This window comes from Oratosquilla oratoria, chromosome 3 (assembly GCF_046742065.1).
Source record: "Oratosquilla oratoria isolate Oo_2021 chromosome 3, ASM4674206v1, whole genome shotgun sequence".
Lineage (NCBI taxonomy): Eukaryota > Metazoa > Arthropoda > Malacostraca > Stomatopoda > Squillidae > Oratosquilla > Oratosquilla oratoria.
The window spans coordinates 89494711-89521597 of NC_134779.1; the positions used below are offsets into that span (position 1 = coordinate 89494711).

Genomic DNA, 26887 nt, shown 5'->3' on the forward strand with positions numbered 1-26887 from the left:
AACCAATATTTAATGTACTCTCTCGCTTTTGTCTTGGTACATGTCTGGTTACCCCTTCATTGTAATTTTCCATCAAGATATTCCATTTCTCATCCACTTTTGTCTCTTCCATGTAGAATTTTTCCCAGTTTGCATTCCGGAAGAATATCTTTAGTTTTGCAAAACCCGTTTTGTTGTACATCAATCTTCCTTTCCTATGCTTTTCATTTCTCTCCATGTCTATTTCTTCCTTTAGTACAGTTTCGATGAGTATATGGTCACACTTTCCAATTGGTGTCTTGTACAGGGGATCACCGCAATTCGACCGTTCACAATTCGAATTACAGACGCTCCTCTACTTACATTCGTTTGTTTTACGTTTTTTCGATTTTACGTTTGAACTGACGGTAAAAAAAAATTGTAAAAAAAAAATTTTGGAGTGAATTTTTTAGTTTACCGCGCTCTCCGTAGTTCAAACGATACTTGCGCACGATGCTGCGTCCATTGTTTACATTGCGCAGACAACAAACTGAAAATGCCTTGCCTCCTCCTCCCCCTCCTCCACCATCTCAATTTATGTTGCTTGAACTTAATCTATTTGAAATTAATGTTATTTTTTTACAATGTTATGTGTTTAATTAATGATTTAGGGGTGTTTTATAAGATACGGTAATAGAATTTACCGATGTATAGTACAGTAACAACTTACGTTCATTTTCAACTTATGTTTGGCCGTTCGGAACGTAACTAAAACGTAAGTTGAGGAGCGTCTGTATCGCAAATTCGACAGTAGCTAATTTATACCCAGGCGTCACGGTTCGACAGCCAGACTCGACAATTCGACATTCAAATCTCACGCACCAGCCACCCGGTCGAATTTGCCGCCACTCCCGATGCGCCATTCTGTCTCACTCTCACCCCAGCCATTGTTGAGGCAAGCCACGCTCCTCTGTTCCACCTCCACCATGCCGTGCAAATCCACCTCCAGCCCCACCCCTAAGAAACACACTTTCCTGCCTTTCGAAGATGAGCTTGAGCTTATAAGAAAGTGTGAGGCAGGTATGGCCCATTCTGCCGTTGCAGCGGAAATGGGTGTCCCGAGATCAACAGTCTCAATGCTTTGGAAGAACAGGGACAAGTACCGCCAGGCCGCTGCATCAACATCTTCCACGACTTCCCTTGTTCTCCGTGGCTCAAGGGACTCCTGTCTTGACACGATGGAAGATATGTTGATCAAGTGGATAGAGGACAGGACACAACTCAAGATCCCGATCAGCATGGGGCTCTTGCAGGAGTGTGCCTTGTCACTGTGGGAGGACTTGCAGGCCACAACATCCACCACCAAAAATGTATTGTACAGCAGCTTAATGTGTTTAATAAACAAAATTAGATATAAGTGAAGCCTTTAATATTACTGATTTAGTCTAAGTTAGTGTTTTTCAGAGGTCATAGTGATATTTTGGGGGGGATCTGGGCTGGAGATCGGTCCCTATCCCCCCTAATTACAATGTATTCCTATGGGAAAAACTGCATCATGATTCGACAAAACCCAGGTTCGACCGATGATAGACCGCCCCATCCCTGTCGAATTGCGGTGACCCCCTGTAATGGGTTTTGTCCACAATTTCAGGTTCTGTTGTAAATAATAAATCTAGTTTTGACGGCTCTTCATTGCTTCTGTATCTGGTGTTTTCGCTGACCCATTGGGTCATTGTGTATTCCATGGTCATGTCCAGCAGTACATTACCCCACAAGTCGTCTCCTCCTTGCACTGTCATGTTATCCCAACAAATTTCTTTGCAATTGGAGTCCCCCATAATTACCAGATTACCCCTGCCCATTATTATCTCATTTAGTGATTTCCTTGTATCTTCTAGCATTTTTGTGTGTTCATTCTCTTTCCAAGCATTCATTTTTGGGGGCACATAGGTCACCACAAACTTTCTACTTTTCATTATAATTTGATGTTGTCAATTCCCTTTAGAATTTTAAAGACCTCAAGTCACCTCTGAGTCTACGCTTTTTTAGGGAAAACGGATTCATATGTTTTAGTCGATTTACGTATGATTTATTTTTGATATTTGGAATCAGTTTTGTGACTCGCCATTGTACTTTTTCCAGTCTGTCAATGTCTTTAATGAGATTCAGTGACCATACGGAAACAGCATATTCCAAATGTGGATAAACTAATGATTTATATAGCTTGTTAATGAGTGATGGACTTTTGAAATCAAAAGATCGTGCAATCAGTCCTAGAATCGTATTTGCTTTCTCAGAGGCTGAAATACACTGCTTGGATGATTTGAGATCGTTACTGATAATTACGTCGAGATCTTTTTCACTATCCACTTTTGTTAACGAATTTCCAAATAACTTGTAATCGTACTTACTGTTATTTTTACCTATGTGCATAACCTTGCATGTACTTGTGTTAACCACTTCCATACGGGGACACCTACGTAGGCGGCATGAGGAGCAAGTGGGTACTCGATGATGCTGACGTCGCCATCTTGATTATATCTATTGTAGTCGTACCTACGTAATCTCCATTCTCTCTAAACTGGCCTCATCAATTTTCTATGGTTATCAAAATACACGGGTAAAAGAGAACGAACGATTGAGCACTGACTTTATTTTTTATAATGAGATTATTATGACGCAACATCGCACATCGGGCAGCTAATGCTGCCAGATGTGCGATGTGCCCCAGAGTGAAGAGGTTAAATTTCATAAGCCACTTTTCAGACCATTGCTGTAATTTATCTAAATCTTCTTGAATATCTAATTGGTTTAAATAATCATTTGCCATTCCGCACAGTTTTGTATCATCAGCAAATTTGGAAACGGTAGATTTTAGTCCATGGTCTATGTCATTTATATATATACTATGAATAGAAGTGGCCCAAGAACGGAACCCTGAGGAACTCCACTTCTAATATTTTTCCATCTAGAAGTTTTTCGCTATTGTTATTATCATTAATTCTCTTCTTTTTGTTATCACTCTTCAGCTCATTTATATACCTTTTCATTTCTTTAATCACGTTTGTAAGATCCAAGTTGGTTTTTCATAGGTCAGAAATTTCGTGATTCGCTTGTGCTAAACAGTCCATTAGTCCAATGATAACTTTTCTTAAGTCCATAATTTCATTCTCCCACTGTATCCTATTTTTGCTCATATCCCTCTCTATCTCTAATAATCGACTTAAGTTCCTGCTTTCATACTTACTAAATCCTGGAAAATCTTCTTTGCCGTTGTTGATGCACGTTCAGGAATATTTGTTTACATCGCAGTTCGATAGACTGATGCCAGATGGCTCTGGTTCGTGGTTGGCTTTCGAGTCGTTGTTTTCTTTCGTTTTTGCTAATTCCGTGTTAATACAATTGACTAGCACTGCAGAGATATCATTTCGGACACTCACGATCACTCCCCACCCCTACAATACAAACTAGGTTTCCTTTTTCTTTGTAAATCCTATTTTTCTTGTTCCTGTGACAACGACGGAGGTGTTTACGGTGTGAAGGTGTGTGTGTGTGTGTATTTACCTAGTGTGCGTGTGTGCACTGGGCCCTGTTGGTCATCAGTCTGGTTTCTATGCCATTCCTATCATCCAACCAGTCCAGGTCCAGCTCAGATGATTTTTGCTAAAGTTCATCAAACTCAAGGATGTTTCATTTGCCAGTGACACAACAGATAACAGCTACCTACTGGTGGTTTGCTTGACCTTGCAAAGCATTGCAAAGCTTGTTCTGTCTCTACTTGGCAAAGAGCAGAGTTCCCAGTTAGTGGTGCAGCTTGGCTGGGGATGTTTCAGTGTAGAAGGCTGGTTAGGATCAACAAGTACATGGCGTTTTTTTGACATGGTGACAAAGAACCGAGAAGAAAGGTAAGAACAGAGGGCAACCAAATGTCTTCGAGTGTTGTACAGGTTTCCACCACCACTACAATTTTAACGTGCAGCATGCAGACCAGAATACCAGGCAATAGCTGGTATACAACATTCTTAGTTTATTTTACCCACTATTTTTATATTTTCATGGAGCAATACCAAATTTAAACATGTTTAAGGAGTGAGGAAGTTTTAAAATTACCTTTACAACTGAAAATAAACATGAATACTTGATAGTGGAGCTATGCATCTCATTTTGACAAAAGTAACATATGAATAAAAATATGTGTCACTATATAATAAAGACCGATGTAATGACAGAAAAAAGCTATGTTGATGTCATTGACCTCACAGGGTCACCAGAGGTCAGATACAGATTGCCTCCAAGTCAAAAATAAAACCTTTGGGCATGTCAGTTTTAAGGTGAGACTTTCATACTTTAGTCATAAGGAGGACAGTTTGTGCACTATTTGCTGTAAGTAATGACACCCTTACCCATTCGGCCAATGAGCTTCACAGAAGATATTGGAAACCTTTTATAACATGGTCCTACACTAACAATCCCTGAGTGACCTATAGGCCTGCTTAGTTGTTGTTGTTGTTGTCGTTCCCTAGACTGTCTGTCCGAGCAGTCCCGTCTCCCCAAGGAAGGCCACAGCCGAGACTGGGTTTTCCCACAAATCCTTTATAGAGTGTATGTTGTGTTGTTTGCGTGCATGATTGTGTATAATGCAGTCTTCCATTATGTGTTGTATGGTATGGGGTGAAGTGTTACATCCTGGGCAGCTGTTCACAACACGGTCGTCCAGCCTCCTCTGGTAGCTTAGAAGTGCTGGGTGGTGACCGCATCGCAGTCTGGCCAAGTGGACTCTGTCCTTACGTGGGAGAGAGGATTCAGAAGGGTGGATATCAGGGGGTCTGGCATGCAGCAGTGTGTTGTCTTTCAGTGTGTTAATGGAGCGGTGAGTGATATGATTATGAATATGTTTCCGGAGGCTGGTATTTGGTGGTTGTGGAGGAAGAGAAGAGAGTATCTTTGTGTAATAAAGGTCTTTGGGTGTAGTTTTAATGTTTCTTGGTGTGTGTGGGTGTTCTGCTATGTAGTGTAACGGGTGTGATGTGTTTGTGGTGGCTGCAGCAAGTGTTTGTGTGCCTCTCATGTCGAGGTGTTCCTTGACTTTGAGGACTTTTGTTTCATGGTGTAAATAAAAGTCCTCAAAGTCAAGGAACACCTCGACATGAGAGGCACACAAACACTTGTCGAGGTGTTCCTTGGCCTGCTTAGTTGGCCTGCTTAGTTGCTATTACTGATTGCAAGGGAGAAAAGGGGCAGTGGATTGACTGATTAATTGATACTAGTATATCCAAATTAGTATGCTGTCCAGTATGAACACTACCAAAAGAAGGTTTCCTGTCATAATAGTTCAGCGAAAAAAATACACGGGAGCGACGTGCGATTTCACTCGGGAAAGTTCCAATGTTGCTTACGCAAATCCAATAGTGGGAGCGATCCCCCACAAAATGAATTGCTCCCCGTGGCAAGATTAAACATTTTTCATGCATTATCCATTATTTGGCAATCCCTGAATCCCATCACCATTGATGAAAGGATCAGAGCAAACACAACTTACCCGTGATCAATCATTGCATTACAATCGATATCATAAATGCAACGCATCAATCAACTTTAATTTGTTGATGTACATACGTATATGTACGTGGTATAGCTGCTAGAGTTCAATGGCTTACTTAGCCTAGCTTCGTATCAGCTGCATGCTCACATATACTAGTACATGTTAAATAGACTCTACATGACTATCGTGCTACATAATGTCACTAATTGTGAATTGCATGGTACCTGTATGCAGGGAAGTTCATTGGTTGCATGCAGCTAGCTGCCCAATCAACGCGCTGACTACATGTACAATGCACCATACCCAATACCACATCACTGCATGCATACGTACACTGTACATATGCAAACTCACTCGAGGCCTAGGAAGGAAACATGGAAATCCCATTTATAACCTCATTATTCACATATTTATGATAACGAAATAGAATAAAATGTTTGGTAAGTAATTGAAAGTAAATAGATTTAAGTATAAATGTGAACATTTGATAATTATATATTTAGTTCATAAATTGGATCTTTGGAGGGAGAATAAAAAATACAAAAATAAAAAATTATTCGTTAGCTAGCTTAGGTTTACGGTAGCTAGGCCTATGTTCGTACGTCATGTCCATGCCAAACTTTCGATGATCATACATCATGGAGCGATTTCTAGTGAAGATGGTTTGCCCTCAGATTCAATCTTTTCAGAATCGAGGGAGAGTGTTTTGACAGCAGGAACTGCTTCTGGACCAGTAAAGCCTAATTCAAACTCTACGGGCAAGGGCTAAGGAAAACGAAAACCAGTAAAGCATGGCACTGGAAGTATCAAAAATGGCTCTGGTAATTAAAAAAATGGCTCTGGTGAAATTAAAAAAAATTAAAAATGGCTCTGTTTTTTTTTTTTTTTTTTTTTTTTTTTTTTTTCCTGTAATAGTTCAGTAATTTGATGGCACTTGGAAGCATACAAAAGGAGGGGAAGACTTGACATTCCATAAAGAAAAAAGTATATTAAATTTTGAATCACAGAAAATTAGTTTTTCTCTTAACCTCTTCAATACAAGTCAAATATTCATGTGCAGATTAGGTTGCCTGATATACAATGATGCATCACAATATACATGTTAATATAAAGTTACCACTGTTATAATCTTCCTCTTTCACCCTGAATAAATATAACCACAGAAAATGTGATCAAGCCTGTTCACAAAATATGGGGGTCACTCAGGTACAACTACAAAATAATGTAATAAGGATGCCGACGCCAGCATCCTCACATACCTACTTGTGTCTCACGATGCCTATGTAGGCATCATAGTATTCTAGGGGTTAATAGTTGTAAATTTCATATTTATTTTGGCATTTTGTTGCAGGTGGTACACTTAAAGTGAAACAAGGTGACAAGTATGGATGGGAGCCCAAAAAAATGCTTGGACAAATATTAGATATTTACCTTCATCTGGACTCTGATAAGTTTGCAATTGCAATTGCAAATGATGAGGTTGGTATATTAATTTATTAGATTGCTTATACTAGTTGTTACAGTTTTCTAGTATTACAAATATAGAAAAGAATTTACTGATTCATTCAAACATTCTTTAGTAGTCATTTTCATCTCTTGTTCCATTTTTAGCCCACTGTTTTACATACACTTACTCTCTTTCCCTATCTTCCTTTCTCCCATCCCTTTCCCCCTCCCCTTCTCTCCTGTAGCCATTGATGCTACATAAGGGAAAACAAATCCAGTTGGGTGTTCTCTTCATTAGGACGAGAAGTTGATAGTCTACAGAATGGTTCAAGTACCCTTTCAAATGGTGTCACTGTAGTCTTATAACCCTACAGGTTGAGTCCCAATTATCCGGGCTTGGATATTCTGTAATCCCGGAAATTCCATAAAAAATCACCGTTAAATTTATAATCTATATAAATCCGCAAAATCCGTATAAATATCTGTAATAAATCACTGCTAAATCAATAATCCATACACTATCCCACAAAATCCGTATAAATATCTGTAAAAAAAATCACTGCTAAATCAATAATCTGTACACTATCCAGCAAAATCCGTAGAAAAAATGGGAAAATCAGCAGTTTAACGTTAATTCTTCGTACATACAGGTACTCCTCGTTTAACGACAACAATTGGGACCAGCGCGCTGTCGTTAACCGAATTGGTCGTTAAGCGAAAGTGTATACATATACGTACATGTACTGTATGTACAATGTCCAGCAGTACATGTATCTTTATTTTCGTGTATTTTCCCTCTTTTATACAGTACATTAAAGCTTTATTTACTGTTTATTTATGGTGGTTAGGTTCCTAAAATTACCGTATATGACCAAATCTGCGTATGCTGACATTCCATATTGAATACCGGGGTATTTTTTTAGTTTCGACCATGGGCGCAATATAGCAATAGAAAATTAATTATTAATTTTGTAAATTAAAATGTATCAACTTAATATGCAATTTTGTGGGCGGAAATGAAAGTAAAAAATACCATGCTACAAGAAAATATGCTAATGAACGAAGTCGGTAGCATAGGCTCGGGACGCCATCTTGTCGTCTGCCAACGTCTCTCACGACGACGACAACGAGGACGAGCCAGATGACATTTAATTTGCAGGTAATGATTTATTAAACACAGGTTAGGTTAGTTTAGTTTAGGATAGACAAATTAATTTATCATCCTTACATTTCTTCGACATCGGCATCTATCATAACAAACATGGTGTACCATTCCTCCGACATGACTTCGTTACTTACGAAATCTGTTTTAGCATTTTTTTTTTCTGCTCAAAATTGCATATTACCTTGATACATTATAATTTACAAAATTAATAATTAATTTTCTATTGTTATATTGCGCCCATGGTCGAAACTAAAAATTTACCACTACCGGTATACACTGTAGCCCAAGTAGTTTTTGCAGCTTGCAGGATGGTAATGTAGACCTAAGCTTCAGAACACTTTACCTCACAGCTAATATCCACCATACAAGTTCATTTATAACAACATACAAATTTGCCTCAGCCAACTTAATTATCGTACACGACATCGTAACTTCGGGAGATTTACGTTAAACGACGTCATAAAGCCCGTCGTTACTCCGAGTTGTCGTTAACCGAGTAGGTCGTTAAACGAGGAGTACCTGTACATATACCAAGGCTTTTCCCCCTTTCAAGGGAGGTAGCCAAAAAGAAAAAGGCATAAAATCATTCCCATCCATTCCATCCCTAAATACACTCCACTCCCCTCCACCGTCTCTCTCATCTTAGCACCTCCTGGATCACGGGTCATCCCTGCACCTTGTCCACTGCCCTGGGTCAGAAGCAATGTCGCAGGTCACAGCACATCCACAGCAAGGCTGCTTCATTAAATCAGTGACTTCCTCTCTCCGTCCCCCCATGCTCAAAAGGAGAAGACGGGAAATCCCTTAGGGCTGCGTCAGATTTTGCTGACACATACTACCTCACCCCCCATCCCCCCACCCATTCCACCTCATGCATCACATCATCCATGGACTAAAAGAAAAACAGGGATTGGCGAGGTACATGAGAGAAAAAGAAGAAAGAGAGACAGCAGTAGAAATTCTAAAGGAAATTCAGGGGGGGGAAAGAGATTCAAGCATAGACTTAGAAGAGACACACAGAATCGGTCGCTACTCTAAAGATAGAAATCGACCTCTAAAGATAAAATTAAGGTCACAGATGGTAGTAGAAGACATCTTTGAAAAAGTAGGCAATTTGGCAAATGAGTACTGAGGAATTAGAAAAAGAAAAGTCACTAAGAAAAGAAGCAAAGGAAAAAAACTTGTTGAGAACGGAGACAGAATGCAAAGAATTCCATTGGAGAGTAATCGACATGAGATTGAAACAGTGGCACATCAAAATGAAAAAACCAAGGACAGAAAAGATAATGGAGAAGGAAGAAAATTAAAAGTGGCCTATACTAACATTGACGGACTAATTTCAGGTCTGAACGAACTCAATGATTATCTGTTAGAAGAAAAACCAGACATAATGGGAATTGTAGAGACTAAACTAAGAGGAGAAATACCATCTATTGATATTGGACAAGGGCTATACAATTACTGGATAAGAAACAGGGACAAAAAGCAGGGAGGGGGAATCATGTTCTTGGCCAAGAAAGACCTAAACGTGACAAAAATTGCAAAGGGAAAAGGTAATGTTGAACTGATCATGATAAAAGTCGAAGGCAAGAATATGAAAAGTAGAAAGTTTGTGGTGACCTATGTGCCCCCAAGAACGAATGCTTGGAAAGAAAACGAACACACAAAAATGCTAGAAGATACAAGAAAATCACTAAATGAGATACTAATGGGTAATGGTAATCTAGTAATTATGGGAGACTTCAATTGCAAAGAAATTTGTTGGGACAACATGACAGTACGAGGAGATGACGTGTGGGGCAATGTACTGCTAGACATGACCATGGAGTACACAATGACCCAATGGGTCAGTGAAAACACAAGATACAGAAACAATGAAGAGCCATCAAAACTAGATTTAATATTTACAACGGAACCTGAAATAGTGGACAAAGTCCACTACAAGACACCAATTGGAAAGAGTGACCATGTACTCATCGAAACTGTACTAAAGCAAGAAATAGAGATGAAGAGGAGCGAAAAGCATAGGAAAGGAAGATTGATGTACAACAAAACAGACTTTTCAAAACTAAAGACGTTCTTCCAGAATGCAAACTGGGAAAAATTCTATATGGAAGAGACAACAGTGGAAGAGAAATGGAACATACTGTTGGATAATTACAATGAGGGGGTAAACAGGCATGTACCAAGACAAAAGCGAGAGAGTACATTAAATGTTGGTTCAACAAAAGATGCAGTGAGGCAAAAGACAGAAGGGACAAAGCTTGGAAAAGGTGGAGAAAAGACAAAAAACAAAGCAAATGGCAAATTTATATAAACTATAGAAATGAGTATGTTAATGTGAGAAGAGAGGAGAAAAGGAACCATGAGAAGGATATTATAGATAAATGCAAAGATCAGCCCAAGCTATAATACCGGTATGTAAATGGTAAACTTAAAACCAAAGAGGAACTAGTGAAACTACGCCAAGGAAATATAGTATACACAGAAGAATTAGAGATGGCTGAAATCATGAACAACCACTTTAAATCTGTCTTCACCAGAGAGAAAATACAAAATTGGGACGTAGATAATAACAAACATTCTCCCCACATGAGTGAATTTACAACATCACAAAAAGAAATATCAGAACATCTATCAAAATTGGATGTCAGAAAATCACATGGCCCGGATGGAATTGCAAATTGGATTCTAAAAGAATGCAAAGAGCTAACGGACAAAATACACATCGTAATAAATAGCTCACTCAAGGAAGGAAAGATACCTTATGACTGGAAAAATGCTAACATTGTACCAATATATAAAGGAGGAAACAAGGAAGAACCCACCAACTATAGACCAGTATCACTAACAAGCACTATAGCCAAAATTTGTAGAAAATCATCAAGAATAGATGGGTAAAACACCTGGAAGATAACATATTAAACCCAAGACAATTCGGGTTCAGACAAGGAAGATCATGCACCACAAACTTGATATGCTTCTACTCAAGACTAATAGACATAGTGCAAGAAAGAAACGGATGGGCTGATTGTGCATTCCTAGACTTGCAAAAAGCATTTGACAAAGTACCACACAGAAAACTACTAAAAAAACTGGAACACATAGGAGGAATACGAGGTAACCAACTAAAATGGATGGAGGACTTCCTGACTGGAAGAAAGATGAGAGTAGTACTCAGAGAAAAATATTCAGATTGGAAAGAGGTGATCAGTGGAGAACTGCAAGGATCTGTACTGGCTCCAATAATGTTTGCTATCTATATGAATGATATGGACGAGGGCGTGAACTGTTACATGAGCTTCTTTGCTGATGACGCCAAACTGTTAAGGAAAGTAGAAACTGATAAGGACTGTGAAGCACTGCAAGAAGATCTGAATAGGGTATGGAACTGGAGTCAGAAATGGGAAGTGGATTTTAATACTAAGAAGTGTAGCATAATGGAGTTTGGAAAAAGCAAAAACAGAATATCAAGAAAATATATAATTGGAACCAAGGAAGTAAAGAAAGTAGGATCCGAAAAAGACTTGGGAGTTATTATCACAAACGACTTGTCCTATGATACACAGATTATCAAAATTGTCAGGGAGACTTACAACTTGCTAAGATCAATAAAAAAAATATTGGTTACATTGATAAGGCCTAGACTAGAGTATGCGGCAACATTGTGGTCCCCTAGTACCAAAAAGAACATAATGAAAATAGAAAGAATCCAAAGAGCAGCTACAAAAATGGCACCTGCACTTGCAAACCTATCATACGAGGAGAGATTGGCTAAACTGGAGCTACCGACACTGGAGCAAAGAAGAGAGAGAGGAGACCTACTGACCATCTACAGAATCATGAAAGGCACAGAGATACTTGATAGAGAAGAATTACTAAACTGGGACAAGAGAAACACAAGAGGACATGGAAGGAAATTAAGAAAACATAGCTATAGAAGAGAACTGAAGAAAAACAGTTTTCCACATAGAGTTTTAGACACTTGGAACAAACTGGATAATGAAATAGTAAGCGCAAAAACCATTCACGAGTTTAAAAGCAAACTAGACACTGAGAGATACAATGGCGGGACAACACGAACATAGCTCCCCTTCCCGCAAAATACAACTAGGTAAATAGGTACAACCATTCTCCATTCACCCCTGTCTTCTCTCCTCTCCCGTCCCTCAACAGACATTCCCCTCTTCCCCAAAGCCCCCTTCACCCCATCCATCCACCTCATCCTAGGATGTCCCCTCATGTTCACTCCCTCCACATCTGCCTTCCATACCTCTTTTACTAGTTGTTCTTCACTCAATTTTTCCATGTGTCCAAACTATCTTAATACTCTTTCATCAACCCTATCTCCCAACTCCCTTTCCACCCCTGTTCTCCTCCTCACCTTCTCATTTCTCACTCTATCTAGCATAGTAACCCCCATCATACTTCTCAGACACCTCATCTCATTCCAACTCCTCTCTTCCTCTCTTATATTCCATGTTTCTGCCCCATACAGTGCTGTTGGCACAATCACTCCTTCATACAGTCTCCTCTTAGCATCCATTCCCAATATCTATTCCTCATTACACTTTTTAATCCATCAAGGCATTTACTCGCTTCCCTCAATCTACATTCTACCTCCACCTTTTCCTGCCACATTTCCACCCAAGTATCTAAAACTATCCACTTCCTCCAGTCGCTGTGCCACTTTCACCATTGTACATCTCATCACCTTACTTTTACCCACATTTATCTTCAGCTTCCTTCTTTCACACACACTCCCAAACTCTGTCACCAACTTCCTCAATCCCTCCTCTGATCCTGCCACAAGCGCAGTGTTGTCCGCGAACAACAGCTGGATCACCTCCCACTTTTCTCCATTTTCTTTAACCATCTCCAATCCCTGACCCACCACCCTTGCATGTACCTCTCGCACCACCCCATCCATGTACAAGTTGAACAGCCAGGGCGACATAACGCATCCCTAATGAAGTCCCACCTTTACCTCAAACCACTCACTCTCTCCATATCTGATCCTGACACATACTCTACTACTCTCATAAAAACTCTTGACAGCTAGAAGCTTTCCACCTATCCAGTATATCCGCAAAACCTCCCACAGTGCCTTCCTGTCTACCCTGTCATAAGCCTTTTCCAGATCAATAAAAGCCCAAAAAACATCCTTCCCCTTTCCTAAAGCTTTCTCACATATCTGTCTTACCACAAAAATCTGATCTACACAACCTCTACCCCTCCTAAATCCACACTGTTCCTCACCAATTACTCCCTCTGTTCCTCTCCTAATCCTCTCAATCAAGATCCCCCATATGCCTTCCCAACTACACTTAAGCTAATCCCTCTGAAACTACTACACTCACACTTGTCCCCTTTTCCCTTGTAAAGTGGAACTATACAGGCACTCCTCCAGTCCTCCAGCACTCTACCCTCTCTCCAACAAACATTAAATAACCTCACCAGCCAGTCCACCATCACTGTACCTCCTTTTTTTTTTTAGAAATTCTACATGGCATCTATCCAGACCAGGTGCCTTACCTGCTTTCATCATCTTAACAACCGCCTTCACTTCATCCTTCCTTATTTCTCCTCCATTTTCCTCACTCATCATGGTCATTTTCTTAGCATTTCCCACTGCAGCTATCTTTCCCTCCCTATCCTCGTTCATATTTAGCAACTCCCTAAAATACTCTGCCCATCTTCACCTCACTGCCTTCTTCTCCATTATCATCTCTCCATCCGCACCTTTTACGTTTTCTTCTGTACTTGATTTGCCCCCTCTTCCTCTCTTAATTTCTTTCCAAAACATCTTTTTATTACTTTCAAAATTTTCTGTCATACTCTTACCCCATTTCACATCTGCTCTCCTCTTTGCCTCCTTTACCTTTTGCTTTACTTCTCTTTTCTTTTCTTTGTACCTCTCATATGACTCCCTCGTCCTATTTTGTAACATACATATAACAAGGCTTTTTCCCCCTTACAAGGGAGGTAGCCAAAAAGGAAAAGGCATAAAATCATTCCCACCCATTCCATCCCTAAATACTCTCCACACCCCCTCCACCCTCCCTCTTATCTTAGCACCTCCCGTCTGGGGTATTGGCTGCTTGTTATTGTTGCAAAGTAGCATGCGGTTGATAGTTTAGGGTCTATATGGGGCACCCCTACGGACCAGAGCCACACATCATTTTGTATATGATAGAGGAAAACTCTGTTCATAGAGAAATGATGACACTTTTATACTATGACTGTCCCTCCGTTATGCTGTCCCCCAACCCCTTGTTTGCTGTCTTGTACCATTTCTCTGAGTATTCATTTTCTGTGGTGGGGGAAAAGAATACTGCCACCAAGTATTTCCACTTGGATCGTAAGAGGCGAGAAGAAAGGGACGGGGATTGGGACTAGGCATCCTTCTCCTTGTAGCCCCACTGGAGACATTCCTAAAAGAAAAAAAAGTATTTTGTAACCAATCAGTGAAAGCTCACTTCTTCTCTTCTACAACCTTCTTTGTTTCCTCATCCCACCATTCACTACCCTTCCTTCTATTTCCTCCTGTTCTTCTTGTTCCACACACCATCTTTGCACACTTTGTGCCATATCTCTTTTACTAATCTTTCTTCACTCATTCTTTTCATGTGTCCAAACCATCCTAATACTCTTTCATCCACCCTATCTCCCAACCGACGGGACTGCTTGGACAGACAGTCTAGGGAACGACAACAACAACAACTCACCAACCCTGTTCTCCTCCTCACCTTCTCATTTCTCACTCTATCCATCCTAGTAACCCCTATCATACTTCTCAGACACCTCATCTCAAAATCATTCAAACTTTTCTCTTTCGCTCTTATGTTCCATGTTTCTGCCCCATACAGTGCTGTTGGCACAATCACTCCTTCATACAATCTCCTCTTAGCATCCATTCCCAAATGTCTATTCCTCATTACACTTTTTAATCCACCAAGGCATTTACTCTCTCCTCTCAATCTGCATTCTACCTCCAATCCACATTTTCCTGCCACATTTCCACCCAAGTATCAAAAACTATCCACTTCCATTCTCTCACCCTAAATGCTCACTTCCAGCCTGCTTTCACTTTCACCCCTCTTACATCTCATCACCTTACTTTTGCCCATATTTATCTTCAGCTTCCTTCTTTCACACACCTTCCCAAACTCTGCCATTAACTTCCTCAATCCCTCCTCTGATCCTGCTACTAGCGCAGTGTTGTCATCAAACAACAACTGGCTCATCTCCCCCTTTTCTCGATATTCTTTAACCATCTCCAACCCCTAACCCACTACCCTTGCATTTACCTCTCACACCACCCCATCCATGTATAGATTGAACAGCCAGGGTGACATAACACATCCCTGACGAAGTCCCACAATTACTTCAAACCATTCAATCTCCATTTTTAATCCTAACACAAGCTCTACTACTCTAATAAAAACTCTTGACTGCTCTTAACAGCTTTCCTCCTATCCCATATATCTGCAGTACCTCCCACAGTGCCTTCCTGTCTACCCTATTGTAAGCCTTTTCCAGATCCATAAAAGACCAAAAAAACATCCTTACCTTTTCCTATAGCTTTCTCACATATCTGTATTACCACAAAAATCTGATCTACACAACCCCTACCTGTCCTAAACCCACACTGTTCCTCAACAATTACTCCCTCTGTTCCTCTCGTAATCCTCTCAGTCAAGACCCTCCCATAAGCCTTCCCAACTACACTCAACAAGCTAATCCCTCTGAAACTACTACATGCACACTTGTCCCCCTTTCCCTTGTAAAGCGGAGCTATACAGGCCTCCAGTCCTCCAGCACTCTACCCTCTCTTAAACAAACATTAAATAACCTCACCAGCCAGTCAACCAAAACTGTATGTCCTTTCTTCAGACATTCTACATGGCATCCATCCAGCCCAGGTGCCTTACCTGCTCTCATCTTAACAGGTGTTTTCACTTCATCTTTTCTTATTTCTCCATGTTCTTCACTCATCACTCTCATTTTCTTAGCACTTCCCACTGCAACTACCTTTCCCTCCCTATCCTCCTTCACATTTAGCAACTCCCTTAAATACTCTGCCCACCTTCCTCTCACTGCCTTCTCTTCCATTATCATCTCTCCATCTGCACCTTTTACCTTTTCTTCTCTACTTGAATCGCCTCCTCTTCCTCTCTTAATTTCTTTCCAAAACATCTTTTTATTACTTTCAATTTTTTTTGTCATACTCTTACCCCATTTCACATCTACTCTTATCTTTGCTTCCTTTATCTTATGCTTAACTTACCTTCTCTTTACTTTGTACCTCTCATACTTCCCTCATTCTAATTTGTAGCCAAACTATGAATGCCTGTTTTTTCTCTTCTACACCCTTCTTTGATTCCTCATCCCACCACTCACTACCCTTTCTTCTATTTCCTCCCGCCTTCCTTGTTCCACACACCATCTTTGCACACCTTATGACTCCCTCCTTGAACCATCCCTATTCCTCCTCCATTCCTAGTTCTGCTCTATCCTTTACTCCCTCCCACTCCTTTCTCAGCTTATATTCATTCTCCTTTTCTTTCTCATTTAAGCAGTTCACTCTAAGTACCTCCCTACCTTCTGCCCTTTTCCTCTGTCTCCACCTACTCTCCACTCTCAATTTACCTTCCACCAGGAAATGATTTGATATTCCCCCACTCTCTCCCTTTAGAACATGTACATCCTTAACTCTTCCTACCATACTCCTGGTCACCACTATATAGTCCATTAACACTCCATCTGCCACCCTTCCACCCACCACCCTCTCCCATGTGTACTTATGCTTGACTATCTTCCTAAACATTGTATTTGTTATCATCAACTCTCAAGACACATCTCCACCATCAATTCTCCACCACGATTTATACTTGGAACTCCGTACTTCCCAATCACTCCGTCTATTGGTTTGTTTCCTACCCTGGCATTAAGGTCTCCTAATACAACTACATTGACATTTCTCTGTAATCCCTCTATGAACTCATATCTACTCAAAAATCCTCCCTTTCCTCTATGCTCCTCTCACTGCCAGGCCCATATGCACTTACAAAAACCCACATCTCACTTTCCAGCTTCACCTTCATCCACATCAACCTTGATGAAACCTTCCACTCCACTACACGCTTACTTATTTCTTCACTTACTAGTATAGACACCCCTTCTCTCCCTTGTCCCCTCTTCACTCCTGAGTACCTCCCAGCCACACTCCCAAACTCTACATTCACCCTTCCCTTTCATTTTAGTTTCACTCAAAGCCATCACATCCATCTTTCTTCTCGCAAACATACTGCCTATCTCTTCCCTTTTACTCTCATCTGTACCACATCGACGCACATTAAAAGACCCAAACCTTAGGGCACTGGTTGGAAAACTCCCAGACCCTCATATGCCTTTACTTTTTTTAGGAATGTCCCCTTTGGGGCTACAGGTAGCAGGACTCCTAATCCCATCCCCCTGTCACGTTTTTTGTCGCCTCTTACGACTCAAGTGGAAAGACTTTGTGGTAGTATTCTCATCCCCCACCACAGGGTAGGCAAAAAAAGGAAATGAATATTCAGAGAAATGGTACACAACAGTAACCAGAGGTTGGGGGACAGGATAACGGAGGAACAGTCATAGTATAAAAGTGTCATCATTTCTCTATGAACATAGTTTTCCTCTTATCACAGACAAAATGGTGTGTGGCTCTGGTCCGTAGGGGTGCCCCATATAGACCCTAAAGTATCAACTGCATGCTCCTTTGGCACAAGAACATGCAGCCAATACCCCAGATAAATAATACCAAACAAATAATATAAAATAAATGGGAGGCATTAAAGAATCTTAAAGCTTCAAACTGAACTACATTGCACTGCTTATGCAGGAAGTTTATTCCATTCATTAACTACATGGTTGGCAAAGTTGTTTCTACCAACTTTCAAATTTAATTTATATCCTGACAGTTTGAGACCATTATTTCTTTTCGGATTCTTATTCAGTGTGAAAATTTTGTCACTTATGATGTCAGTTCCCTTTACAATCTGAAAGACCTGGATCAAGTCACCTCTGAGTCTACGCTTTTTTAAGGAAAACAAATTCATGTGTTTTAGTCGATTTTTATATGATGTATTTTTGATATTTGGAATCAGTTTTGTGGCTTGCCATTGTACTTTTTCCAATCTGTCAATGTCTTCATTGAGATTTGGTGACCATATGGAAACAGCATATTCCAAATGTGGACAAACTAACGATTTATATAGCTTGTTAATGAGATATGGACTTTTGAAGTCAAAAGATCATGCAATCAGTCCTAGAATCTTATTTGCTTTCTCAGAGGCTGAAATATACTGCTTACATTTTTTGAGATCATTACTGATAATTATGCTGAGATCCTTTTCACTATCCACTCTGTTAACGAATTTCCAAATAACTTGTAATCATACTGTTGTTTTTACCTATGTTCATAACCTTGCATTTACTTGTGTTAAATTTCATTAGCCACTTTTCAGACCATTGCTGTAGTTTATCTAAATCTTCTTGAATGATTGGTTTAAGTGATCGTTTGCCATTCTGCAAATTTGGAGACAATAGATTTCAGTCCGTGGTCTATATCATTTATATACATACAGACGCTCCTCAACTTACGTTTTAGTTATGTTCCGAACGGCCGAACGTAAGTTGAAAATGAACGTAAGTTACTGTACTATACATCTGTAAATTCTATTACCCTATCTTATAAAAAAAAAAAAACTAAATCATTAATTATACACATAACATTGTAAAATAATAACATTAATTTCAAATAAATTCAAGCAACAAATTGAGATGGAGGGGGAGGAGGAGGAGGAGGAGGCAAGGCATGTTCAGTTTGTCGTTTGTGCAATGTAAACAATGGACGCAGCATCGTGCGCAAGTATTGTTTGAACTACGGAGAGCGCGCTAAACTAAAAAATTCACCCAACAAAACATTTTTTACCATTTTTTTTTTATAGTCAGTTAAAACGTAAAATCGAAAAAAACGTAAAACGAATGAACGTAAGTACCGTATTTTCCGGCTTAAAATGCACATAGGGTTATAATGCGCACCCATGCACTTCGTTATCTCAGTACATAGATAGCGCGCACCGACTTATAACGCGCATGCCAGGAAAAGTCACTGGTGGCTAAAGCTCGTGAACTGCATGTATGCGACTCCTGCTTGCGTTGGTCCATTGTTTTGTGGGAAATTTGAGCCATGAAAAGTTTATTGAATGCAAAATGTACATGAAAAATTTCGGATTCTTACAGAAAAATTGTAATTTACTATCCTGAGGGAATAATTCATCTTACAAGTTTTTATCACTGTGTACAAGTTTTTATCGCCATGCAGCAACAAACTATGTTTTGGTTCATAAGTGTCTTTACTGAAGTGACGTTTAGTTTAACAAACTCTTGCAAGAGGGTGTTTAGTGTAGGCTAGATTGGCAATAGAACTGTCAATCTCGGCCCAGATCTAGCATATACCGGGTGAGCTAAAACGGCCAACGTTCATGATGTTGGTACCAGTGCTGTTTTACGGATCCCAAATATTTGCATAGACTACGATAATTAATGTTAGTTTAAATAAAACAATGAAATAACGGCAATTAATTACTTAGTATCATGTGAACGAGGTTACATGGAGAAGTATTTTTCATTGGCTAGAGCCACCGCTGGGAAATCTGTTGATTTGTCACTAAATTGTCAGTTTAGGCATCAATCAGGACACAACTAAGAAAAAGTCGGAACTACATGTACCGGTATATGACTCATGTTGTGCGTTGGTCCCTTATTACTTTGTAGCTTAAATAGTTTGTAGGAAATATGATCTAAAAAAAGTTGATTGAAAGTAAAATATACAGAAAAATTTCAGGATTTTTACAGAAAATGTTAATTTTATATCTTGAGGAAATAATTCGTCTTTACCATTTTTTATTTAATACTGAAACAAACTACGGACTGTTTCATTTTAGCTTTGAACCTGCAATAACAGTGGTGAAATAGGACAGTCTCTCATCGAGGTGACGTTTAGTTAATATAACTCCCGAAAGAGGGTGTTGTAGTCAGGTGTTTGACACGAGTTTATGAACGGCCGCAACGGAATTTGTACCATACCTAAAGTGAAGCAACAAAGCCAACATAAAAATTCAAACTAGGATGCTGTAAACATGGGCAAATATCATGAATATTGATCATGTTTCATGGTGTTTAGGCCTATTTAAACATGAAAAATAAGATTCGATAGATACCTACCTATACCAAATATTTATATAGCCCATGCTGGCGTATTCTTTTATGTCACCATGGCTGTTCTTCTTGTTCTCACGGAACGTCACGAAGAAGTGTACCATCCCGACTTTGTGACGGCCAACATCGTCACGTTGTGAAAAAATTACACACATAGACGCAGAATTTTTATAGTAGGCCGTAGATAATGCGCACCACTGGATAACGCGCACCCCCCATTTTTAGTCCCTTCCAACGGAAAAAAGTCGCGCACTATACGCCGCAAAATACGGTAGAGGAGCGTCTGTACTATGAATAGAAGTGGCCCAAGAACAGAACCTTGAGGAACTCCACTCGCAACATTTTTCCATCTAGAAGTTTTGCCATTTAGAACAACTGTTTTCAATCGTTCAACCAATTACTAGTCCAACTTAATAGGCTACCACTTATTCTGTGTGAAGCTAATTTAGTAAGTAGGCTTTCGTGGTGGATGGTATCAAAAGCAAAGTCTAAATATATTAACTCCTAGATCCTCTTATGCCAGGAGGTGCCAAGAGGGAGGGAAGAGGGTTGAGAGAAGTAGAGTATGTAGGGGATGGAATGGGTGGGAGTAGTTTCTGTGCCTTTATTTTTTGGCTACCTCCCTTGGAAAGGAGAAAGGGCCTTTGGCATATGTAGAAATATTAAATCTATATTGTTTCTTTTGTCATAATTCAATATGACTGTGTTGTAGAATTTGTGTAAGTCATGCAAGAATGTTTTCACCTGAATCCATGCTGGCTATCATTTATCAGTTACTTTCTAAATGATGTTTGATAGCATCTCAGATGATAGTTTTCATAATTTTTCCTACAGTTGAAGTCAAGCTTATAGGGCTGTAGTTATTTGGTTTCTTTTTGTCACCTTTTTTGAATATGGGAGTAACGTTAGCTAGCATCATTCTCATGGGACATCTCCAGGTATGGTTTTCTTAAAAATAATTTCTAATGGAGCAACAATCTCATTTTTCATTTCCTTTAAGAATCTTGGATGCCAACTGTTAGGCCCTGGTGCTATATTGAATTTAAGTTTTTGTATACAACTTTTGATTTTTTCTATATTTACCGTTGTATGGTCACCCTAGACTTTTCATAGGTTTCAGTTTGGAGTTTACTTCGAGGTGTTTCGTTTATGAATACTGATCTAAAATAATAATTTAAAATATCACACATTCCTTCATTTGAATAATCAAGTTGACTGTCAGCAGATAGTAGTGTGCCAATGTGATTCCTGATAACTGTTTATCTCTAATGTAAGTATAGAATTCTTTGGGATTCTCTTTGGATTTATCAGCAATATTAATTTTGTATTGTCTTTTTAATTTTTTATAGTCTTTTTAGGTGCATACATACATGAGGAGATGGTTAAAAAAGTAGTGGTTACACTGACAAGACCTAAACTAGAATATGCCTCAACATTGTGGGCACCCAGCACAAAGAATAACATAAGAAAATTAGAAAGAATCCGAAGAGCAGCGAGAAAAATGGCACCTACACTGGCAAATCTGACATATGAACAAAGATTGGAGAAACTACATATGTCAACACTGGAACAGAGAAGAGAAAGAGGTGATTTATTGACCATTTACAGAATTATGAAAGGGATGGAAATCCTCGATAGAGATGACTTATTAAAGTGGGACAGAAGAGAAACAAGACATGAAAAGAAACTAAAGAAGGACACTTATAGAAGAGACCTGAAAAAGAATAGCTTCCCACATAGAGTGGTTGATGTCTGGAACAAACTGAACAGAGAAACAGTGAATGCCAAAACTATATACGATTTTAAGAATAAACTGGATGTAGAGAGATATGAAAACGGGTCACTATGAGCATAGCTCTCATCCTGTAAAATACAACTAGGTAAATACATACTAGACACCAAAGCAAAAGAAAATGCTGCGATTGAGCACGCCTATCTAGTGGTTTTGTCGCCGATAACGAAGGAAACCAGTTGTTATTGTACAGGATGCCATGGTACTCATATGACTGGTAAATGCCTTTCCAGTTCTTAGAATAAGTATAGTTTTTGGCAAAATGGAGAAGGAAAAAGAGGAAAGAATAACAAATGAACCTACAAAGTGAGGACTGGACATAAGTATAGTGGAAAGTCCTAGAGGTGTCATCCCCAAATGCCATCATTTGATAGATACTCCAAGAAAAAGCCAAAGGTGGGAAAGTAACTTTTTTTCAGTTTCAAAGAAACCCAGGTGAAAGAGATAAAAGCTTAGACATAGAGAAATTAGATATAGTAATGCATTAACCCCTTCCATACAGTGCCGCATACGTAGGCGGCATGAGGAGCAAGTGGATACGCGAGGCTGCCATATCGGTGTCTTGATTATATTTATTGTAGTTGCCCCTGCGTAATGACATACTCTCTAAACTGTCTTCATCACATTTTCTATGGTTATCAAAATTCACGGGTGAAAGAGAGAACGATCAATATAAGCGGTGACTATATTTTATGATGCAAGTATTATTACGACACATCGTACGTCTGGCAGCTAATGCTGCCTGCGAGATTTTGGCCCGTACTGAAGAGGTTAAGGAATCGTGAAGTAAATGACTTGATAGAAGAAATTATAGATTTAAAACTGGATTACTGAGCTGTGCATAGGTAATTGATTACTTTGCGTACGAGTAATGAGCAAACGATTAAAGAATTAAGTGACCTAAATAGCGAAATTGAAATCTTTAAAAGAGAAAACGAGAGAATGAAAAATGAGGACAAAAATAAAAATGAAGAATGAAAAAGGAGGTCAAAGAACAATTACAAGTAGTGACTGGAAAGGTGGAAGAGTCAAAGAAACAGACCTCATTGAAATAAAAAAAATCAATGGAAACAAGAACAGGAAAAAAATATATATATTTTGGAGAAATATTACAAAAGCAGATGGAGGAAAATGCAAAAGAAACAGCTATGAAAGTAAATAAAAGGAAAATTGGGTGAGAGATGCAGTTGACAAAGGTAAGTGCATTGTGGTCCATGGTATCCAGGAAAAACATGATATCTATAAATACCAGAGAGAAAAGGAGAAGGAAATAGTTAAGGAGATTCTGAAAGAAATTCAGGATGAAGGACAAAATTTTGAAATCCATAGGGTATGCAAATATTCAAAAGAAAAACAATAGACCTCTGAAAATGAAACTAAGAACTCAAATGATAGCCAAGGAGATGTTATCGAAAGCGGTTAACCCCTTCCATACGGTGCCGCACACGTAGGCGTCATGGACTTAGATCTCGGTGGCAGCAGCCAATGCCAGCCATACGACGTGTCGTAATAATACTTGCATCATAAAATATAGTCACCGCTTATATCGATCGTTCTCTCTTCACCCGTGAATTTTGATAACCATAGAAAATGCGATTACAAAAGAATTAGAAAGAATGTCATTATGGAGGGGTGACTACAATAAATATAATCAAGACGCCGATATGGCAGCCTCGCGAATACACTCGCTCCCCATGACGCCTACGTGTGCGGCACCGTATGGAAGGGGTTAAACTGGCAAACAGTGATAAATTCAAACATATATGGATACAAAAGGAAATGAGTGATGAGGAAAAAGAGAAAGATAAAACTCTCAGAATTGAAGCCAATGATAGAAATGAGAAGAGAACAGAGATGGCAAAAAAAACAAGTTTTTTGGAGAGTGCTGGACTTGGGTCTGAAAATATGGTACATCAAAAAAATGGAAACTTAAACCAAAAAAGAATGGAAAATATGAAACAAAAAGTGGCATACACAAATATCGATGGCATGATCTCTGGAATCAATTAACTAAATGACTATCTAGAAACAGAAAAACCTGACATCATGGTAACAGTGGAGACAAAATTGAAAGGACCTCTATCAACAAGCATAGTGGGACATGGTCTATACAATCACTGGATGAAAAATAGAACAGGCAAGCAGGAGGAAGTGTCATGATATTGACCAAAAAGGGTCTAAATGTGACAAAGGCAATGTACAATTAATTATGATCAAAATTGCAAACAAAAAGATACATACATACATACATATACCAAGGCTTTTTCCCCCTTCCAAGGGAGGTAGCCAAAAAGGGAAAGGCATAAAAACACTCCTACCCATTTCATCCCTAAATACACTCCACACCCCTCCCACCCTCCCTCTCATCTGAGCACCTCCTGGATGACGGGTCATCCCTGCACCCTGCCCACCGCCCTGGGTCAGAAGCAGTGTCGCAAGACACAGTACATCCACAGCAAGGCCGCTTCATTTAATCGGTGACCCCCCCTCTCCGTCCCCCTTTGCATATAAGGCGAGGACGGGGAGAAATCCCTTCGGGCTGCGTCAAAATTTACTCACACATACTACCCCGCCCATTCCTCCTCATGCAGTCACAACATCATCCATATACAACCAAAGCAGAAAATTTGTAGTAGTGTATGTACCACCAAAAACACGAGTGTGGTCAGACAGCCAACATTCTAAATTACTGGAAGATATAATGATTGTGCTAAATGAGTTACTGAAAGAGGGTGGAAATGTAGTAATGATGGACGATTTTAATGCAAAAGATATAATCTGGGAAGAAATGATAGTTAAAGGGGGAGATGAACTTTGGAGCAACATTCTACTGGATATGACCATTGAATACACCCTAACACAATGGGTTAAGGAAAATACTAGATATAGAAACAATGAGGAACTGTCAAAACTAGACATAATATTAACTTCTGTACCAGATATTGTGAACAAAATGGAGTATAAAACACCAATTGGAAACAATGACCATATACTAATAGAGTTTGAATTAAAAGAACAGAACAATGTAGATAAGAATGACAGACATAGAGAAGGAAGATTAATGTACAACAAAACGGACTTTGTAAAACTAAGAAAATTCTTCCAAAACACAAACTGGGATAAATTCTCTAAAGAGGAAACAAAGATGGAAGACAAATAGAACATATTCAAAGAAAAGTACAAGGAATAAATTAACAAATATGTACCAAAAAAAAAAAAAAAAAAATCTACATAAAGTGTTGGTTTAACCACTTCAGTACGGAACTTAAATCTCGCGGGCAGCAGCCAATGCCAGCCATACGACGTGTCGTAATAATACTCGCATCATAAAATATAGTCATCGCTTATATCGATCGTTCTCTCTTTCACCCGCAAATTTTGAAAACCACAGAGAATGGGATTCAGGGCACATTTGAGAGAGTGTAAAAACACAGGGGCGACTACAATAAATATAATCAAGACGGCGATATGACAGTGTCGCGAATCCACTTGCTCCTCATGACGCCTACGTGTGCGGCACCGTACAGAAGGGGTTAACAAAAGGTGTAGTGAGGCTAGAGATAGGAGAGCCAAAGCCTGGAAAAGATGAAAAAAAAAAAAAAAAAAAAAAAATCCAAATGGCAAACATGTATAATACTTAGGAACGAATATGTGAAAATACGCAGGAAAGAAAAAAGATATTATAGACAAATGTAAGGATCAACCTAAACTCTTTTACAGATATATAAATGAAAAACTAAAGGATAAACATGAAATAGTGAAATTGCAAGATGAAGAATATATAGACGACACAGAGATGTCAGAAGTTATGATCAGACATTTCAGGTCTGTTTTTACATTTGAGAGCTCACAATCTTGGGAAGATGGACAACAAGAAAGATCACCCACGATGAAAGAAATAAAGGTAACACAAAAAGAAATAAGAGACCTGATAAAAAACCTATATGTCAGGAAATCACATGGACCAGATGGAATCGCAAATTGAATACTGAGTGTATAGACGAACTGGCAGATAAACTATACAAGATAATTGACTTCTCACTCAAAGAGGGAAAGGTGCCGCATGATTGGAAAGATGCAAACACAGTACCAATATATAAAGGAGGAAATAGGGAAGATCCTACAAACTTCAGACCAGTATCCCATACAAGCACAGTAGCAAAAATATGTGAAAAAGTCATCAGAAACAAATGGACCAAACACGTGGAAGAAAATAAAATAATAAACCCCAAACAATTTGGCTTTAGAAGTGGCAGATCATGCACCACAAACCTAATCTGCTTTTACTTGAGATTAATTGAGATAATACAAGAAAGAGATGGCTGGGCAGATTGTGCCTTATTGGATTTGCAGAAGGCATTTGACAAAGTACCACATAAAAAATCAATAAGAAAAATTGAAATGATAGGAGGAATGCAAGGTAAACTGCTGGAATGGGTGAAAGATTTCTTAAGTAGGAAAAAAATGAGAGTGGTACTTACATACATACATATACCAAGGCTTTTTCCCCCTTACAAGGGAGGTAGCCAAAAAGGAAAAGGCATAAAGTCATTCCCACCCATTCCATCCCTGAATACACTCCACACCCCTCCACCCTTCCTCTTATCTTAGCACCTTCTGGATGATGGGTCATCCCTGCACCTTGTCCACTGCCCTGGGTCAGAAGCAGTGTCACAAGACACAGCATATCCACAGCAAGGCTGCTTCATTAAATCGG

At 39.3% G+C, this 26887-nt stretch overlaps 1 protein-coding gene across 5 annotated transcripts in view; it reads left to right on the top strand.

Moving 5' to 3' along the window:
* Positions 1-26887, top strand: part of Ube4B (Ubiquitination factor E4B) — a 679226-nt gene that overhangs the window by 589356 nt on the left and 62983 nt on the right. For all 5 annotated transcript variants that reach the window (XM_076183024.1, XM_076183023.1, XM_076183022.1 and 2 more), the window contains one exon: positions 6852-6979. In XM_076183024.1, the coding sequence (XP_076039139.1) occupies positions 6852-6979 (128 nt within the window). The remainder of the gene's footprint in view (positions 1-6851; positions 6980-26887) is intronic.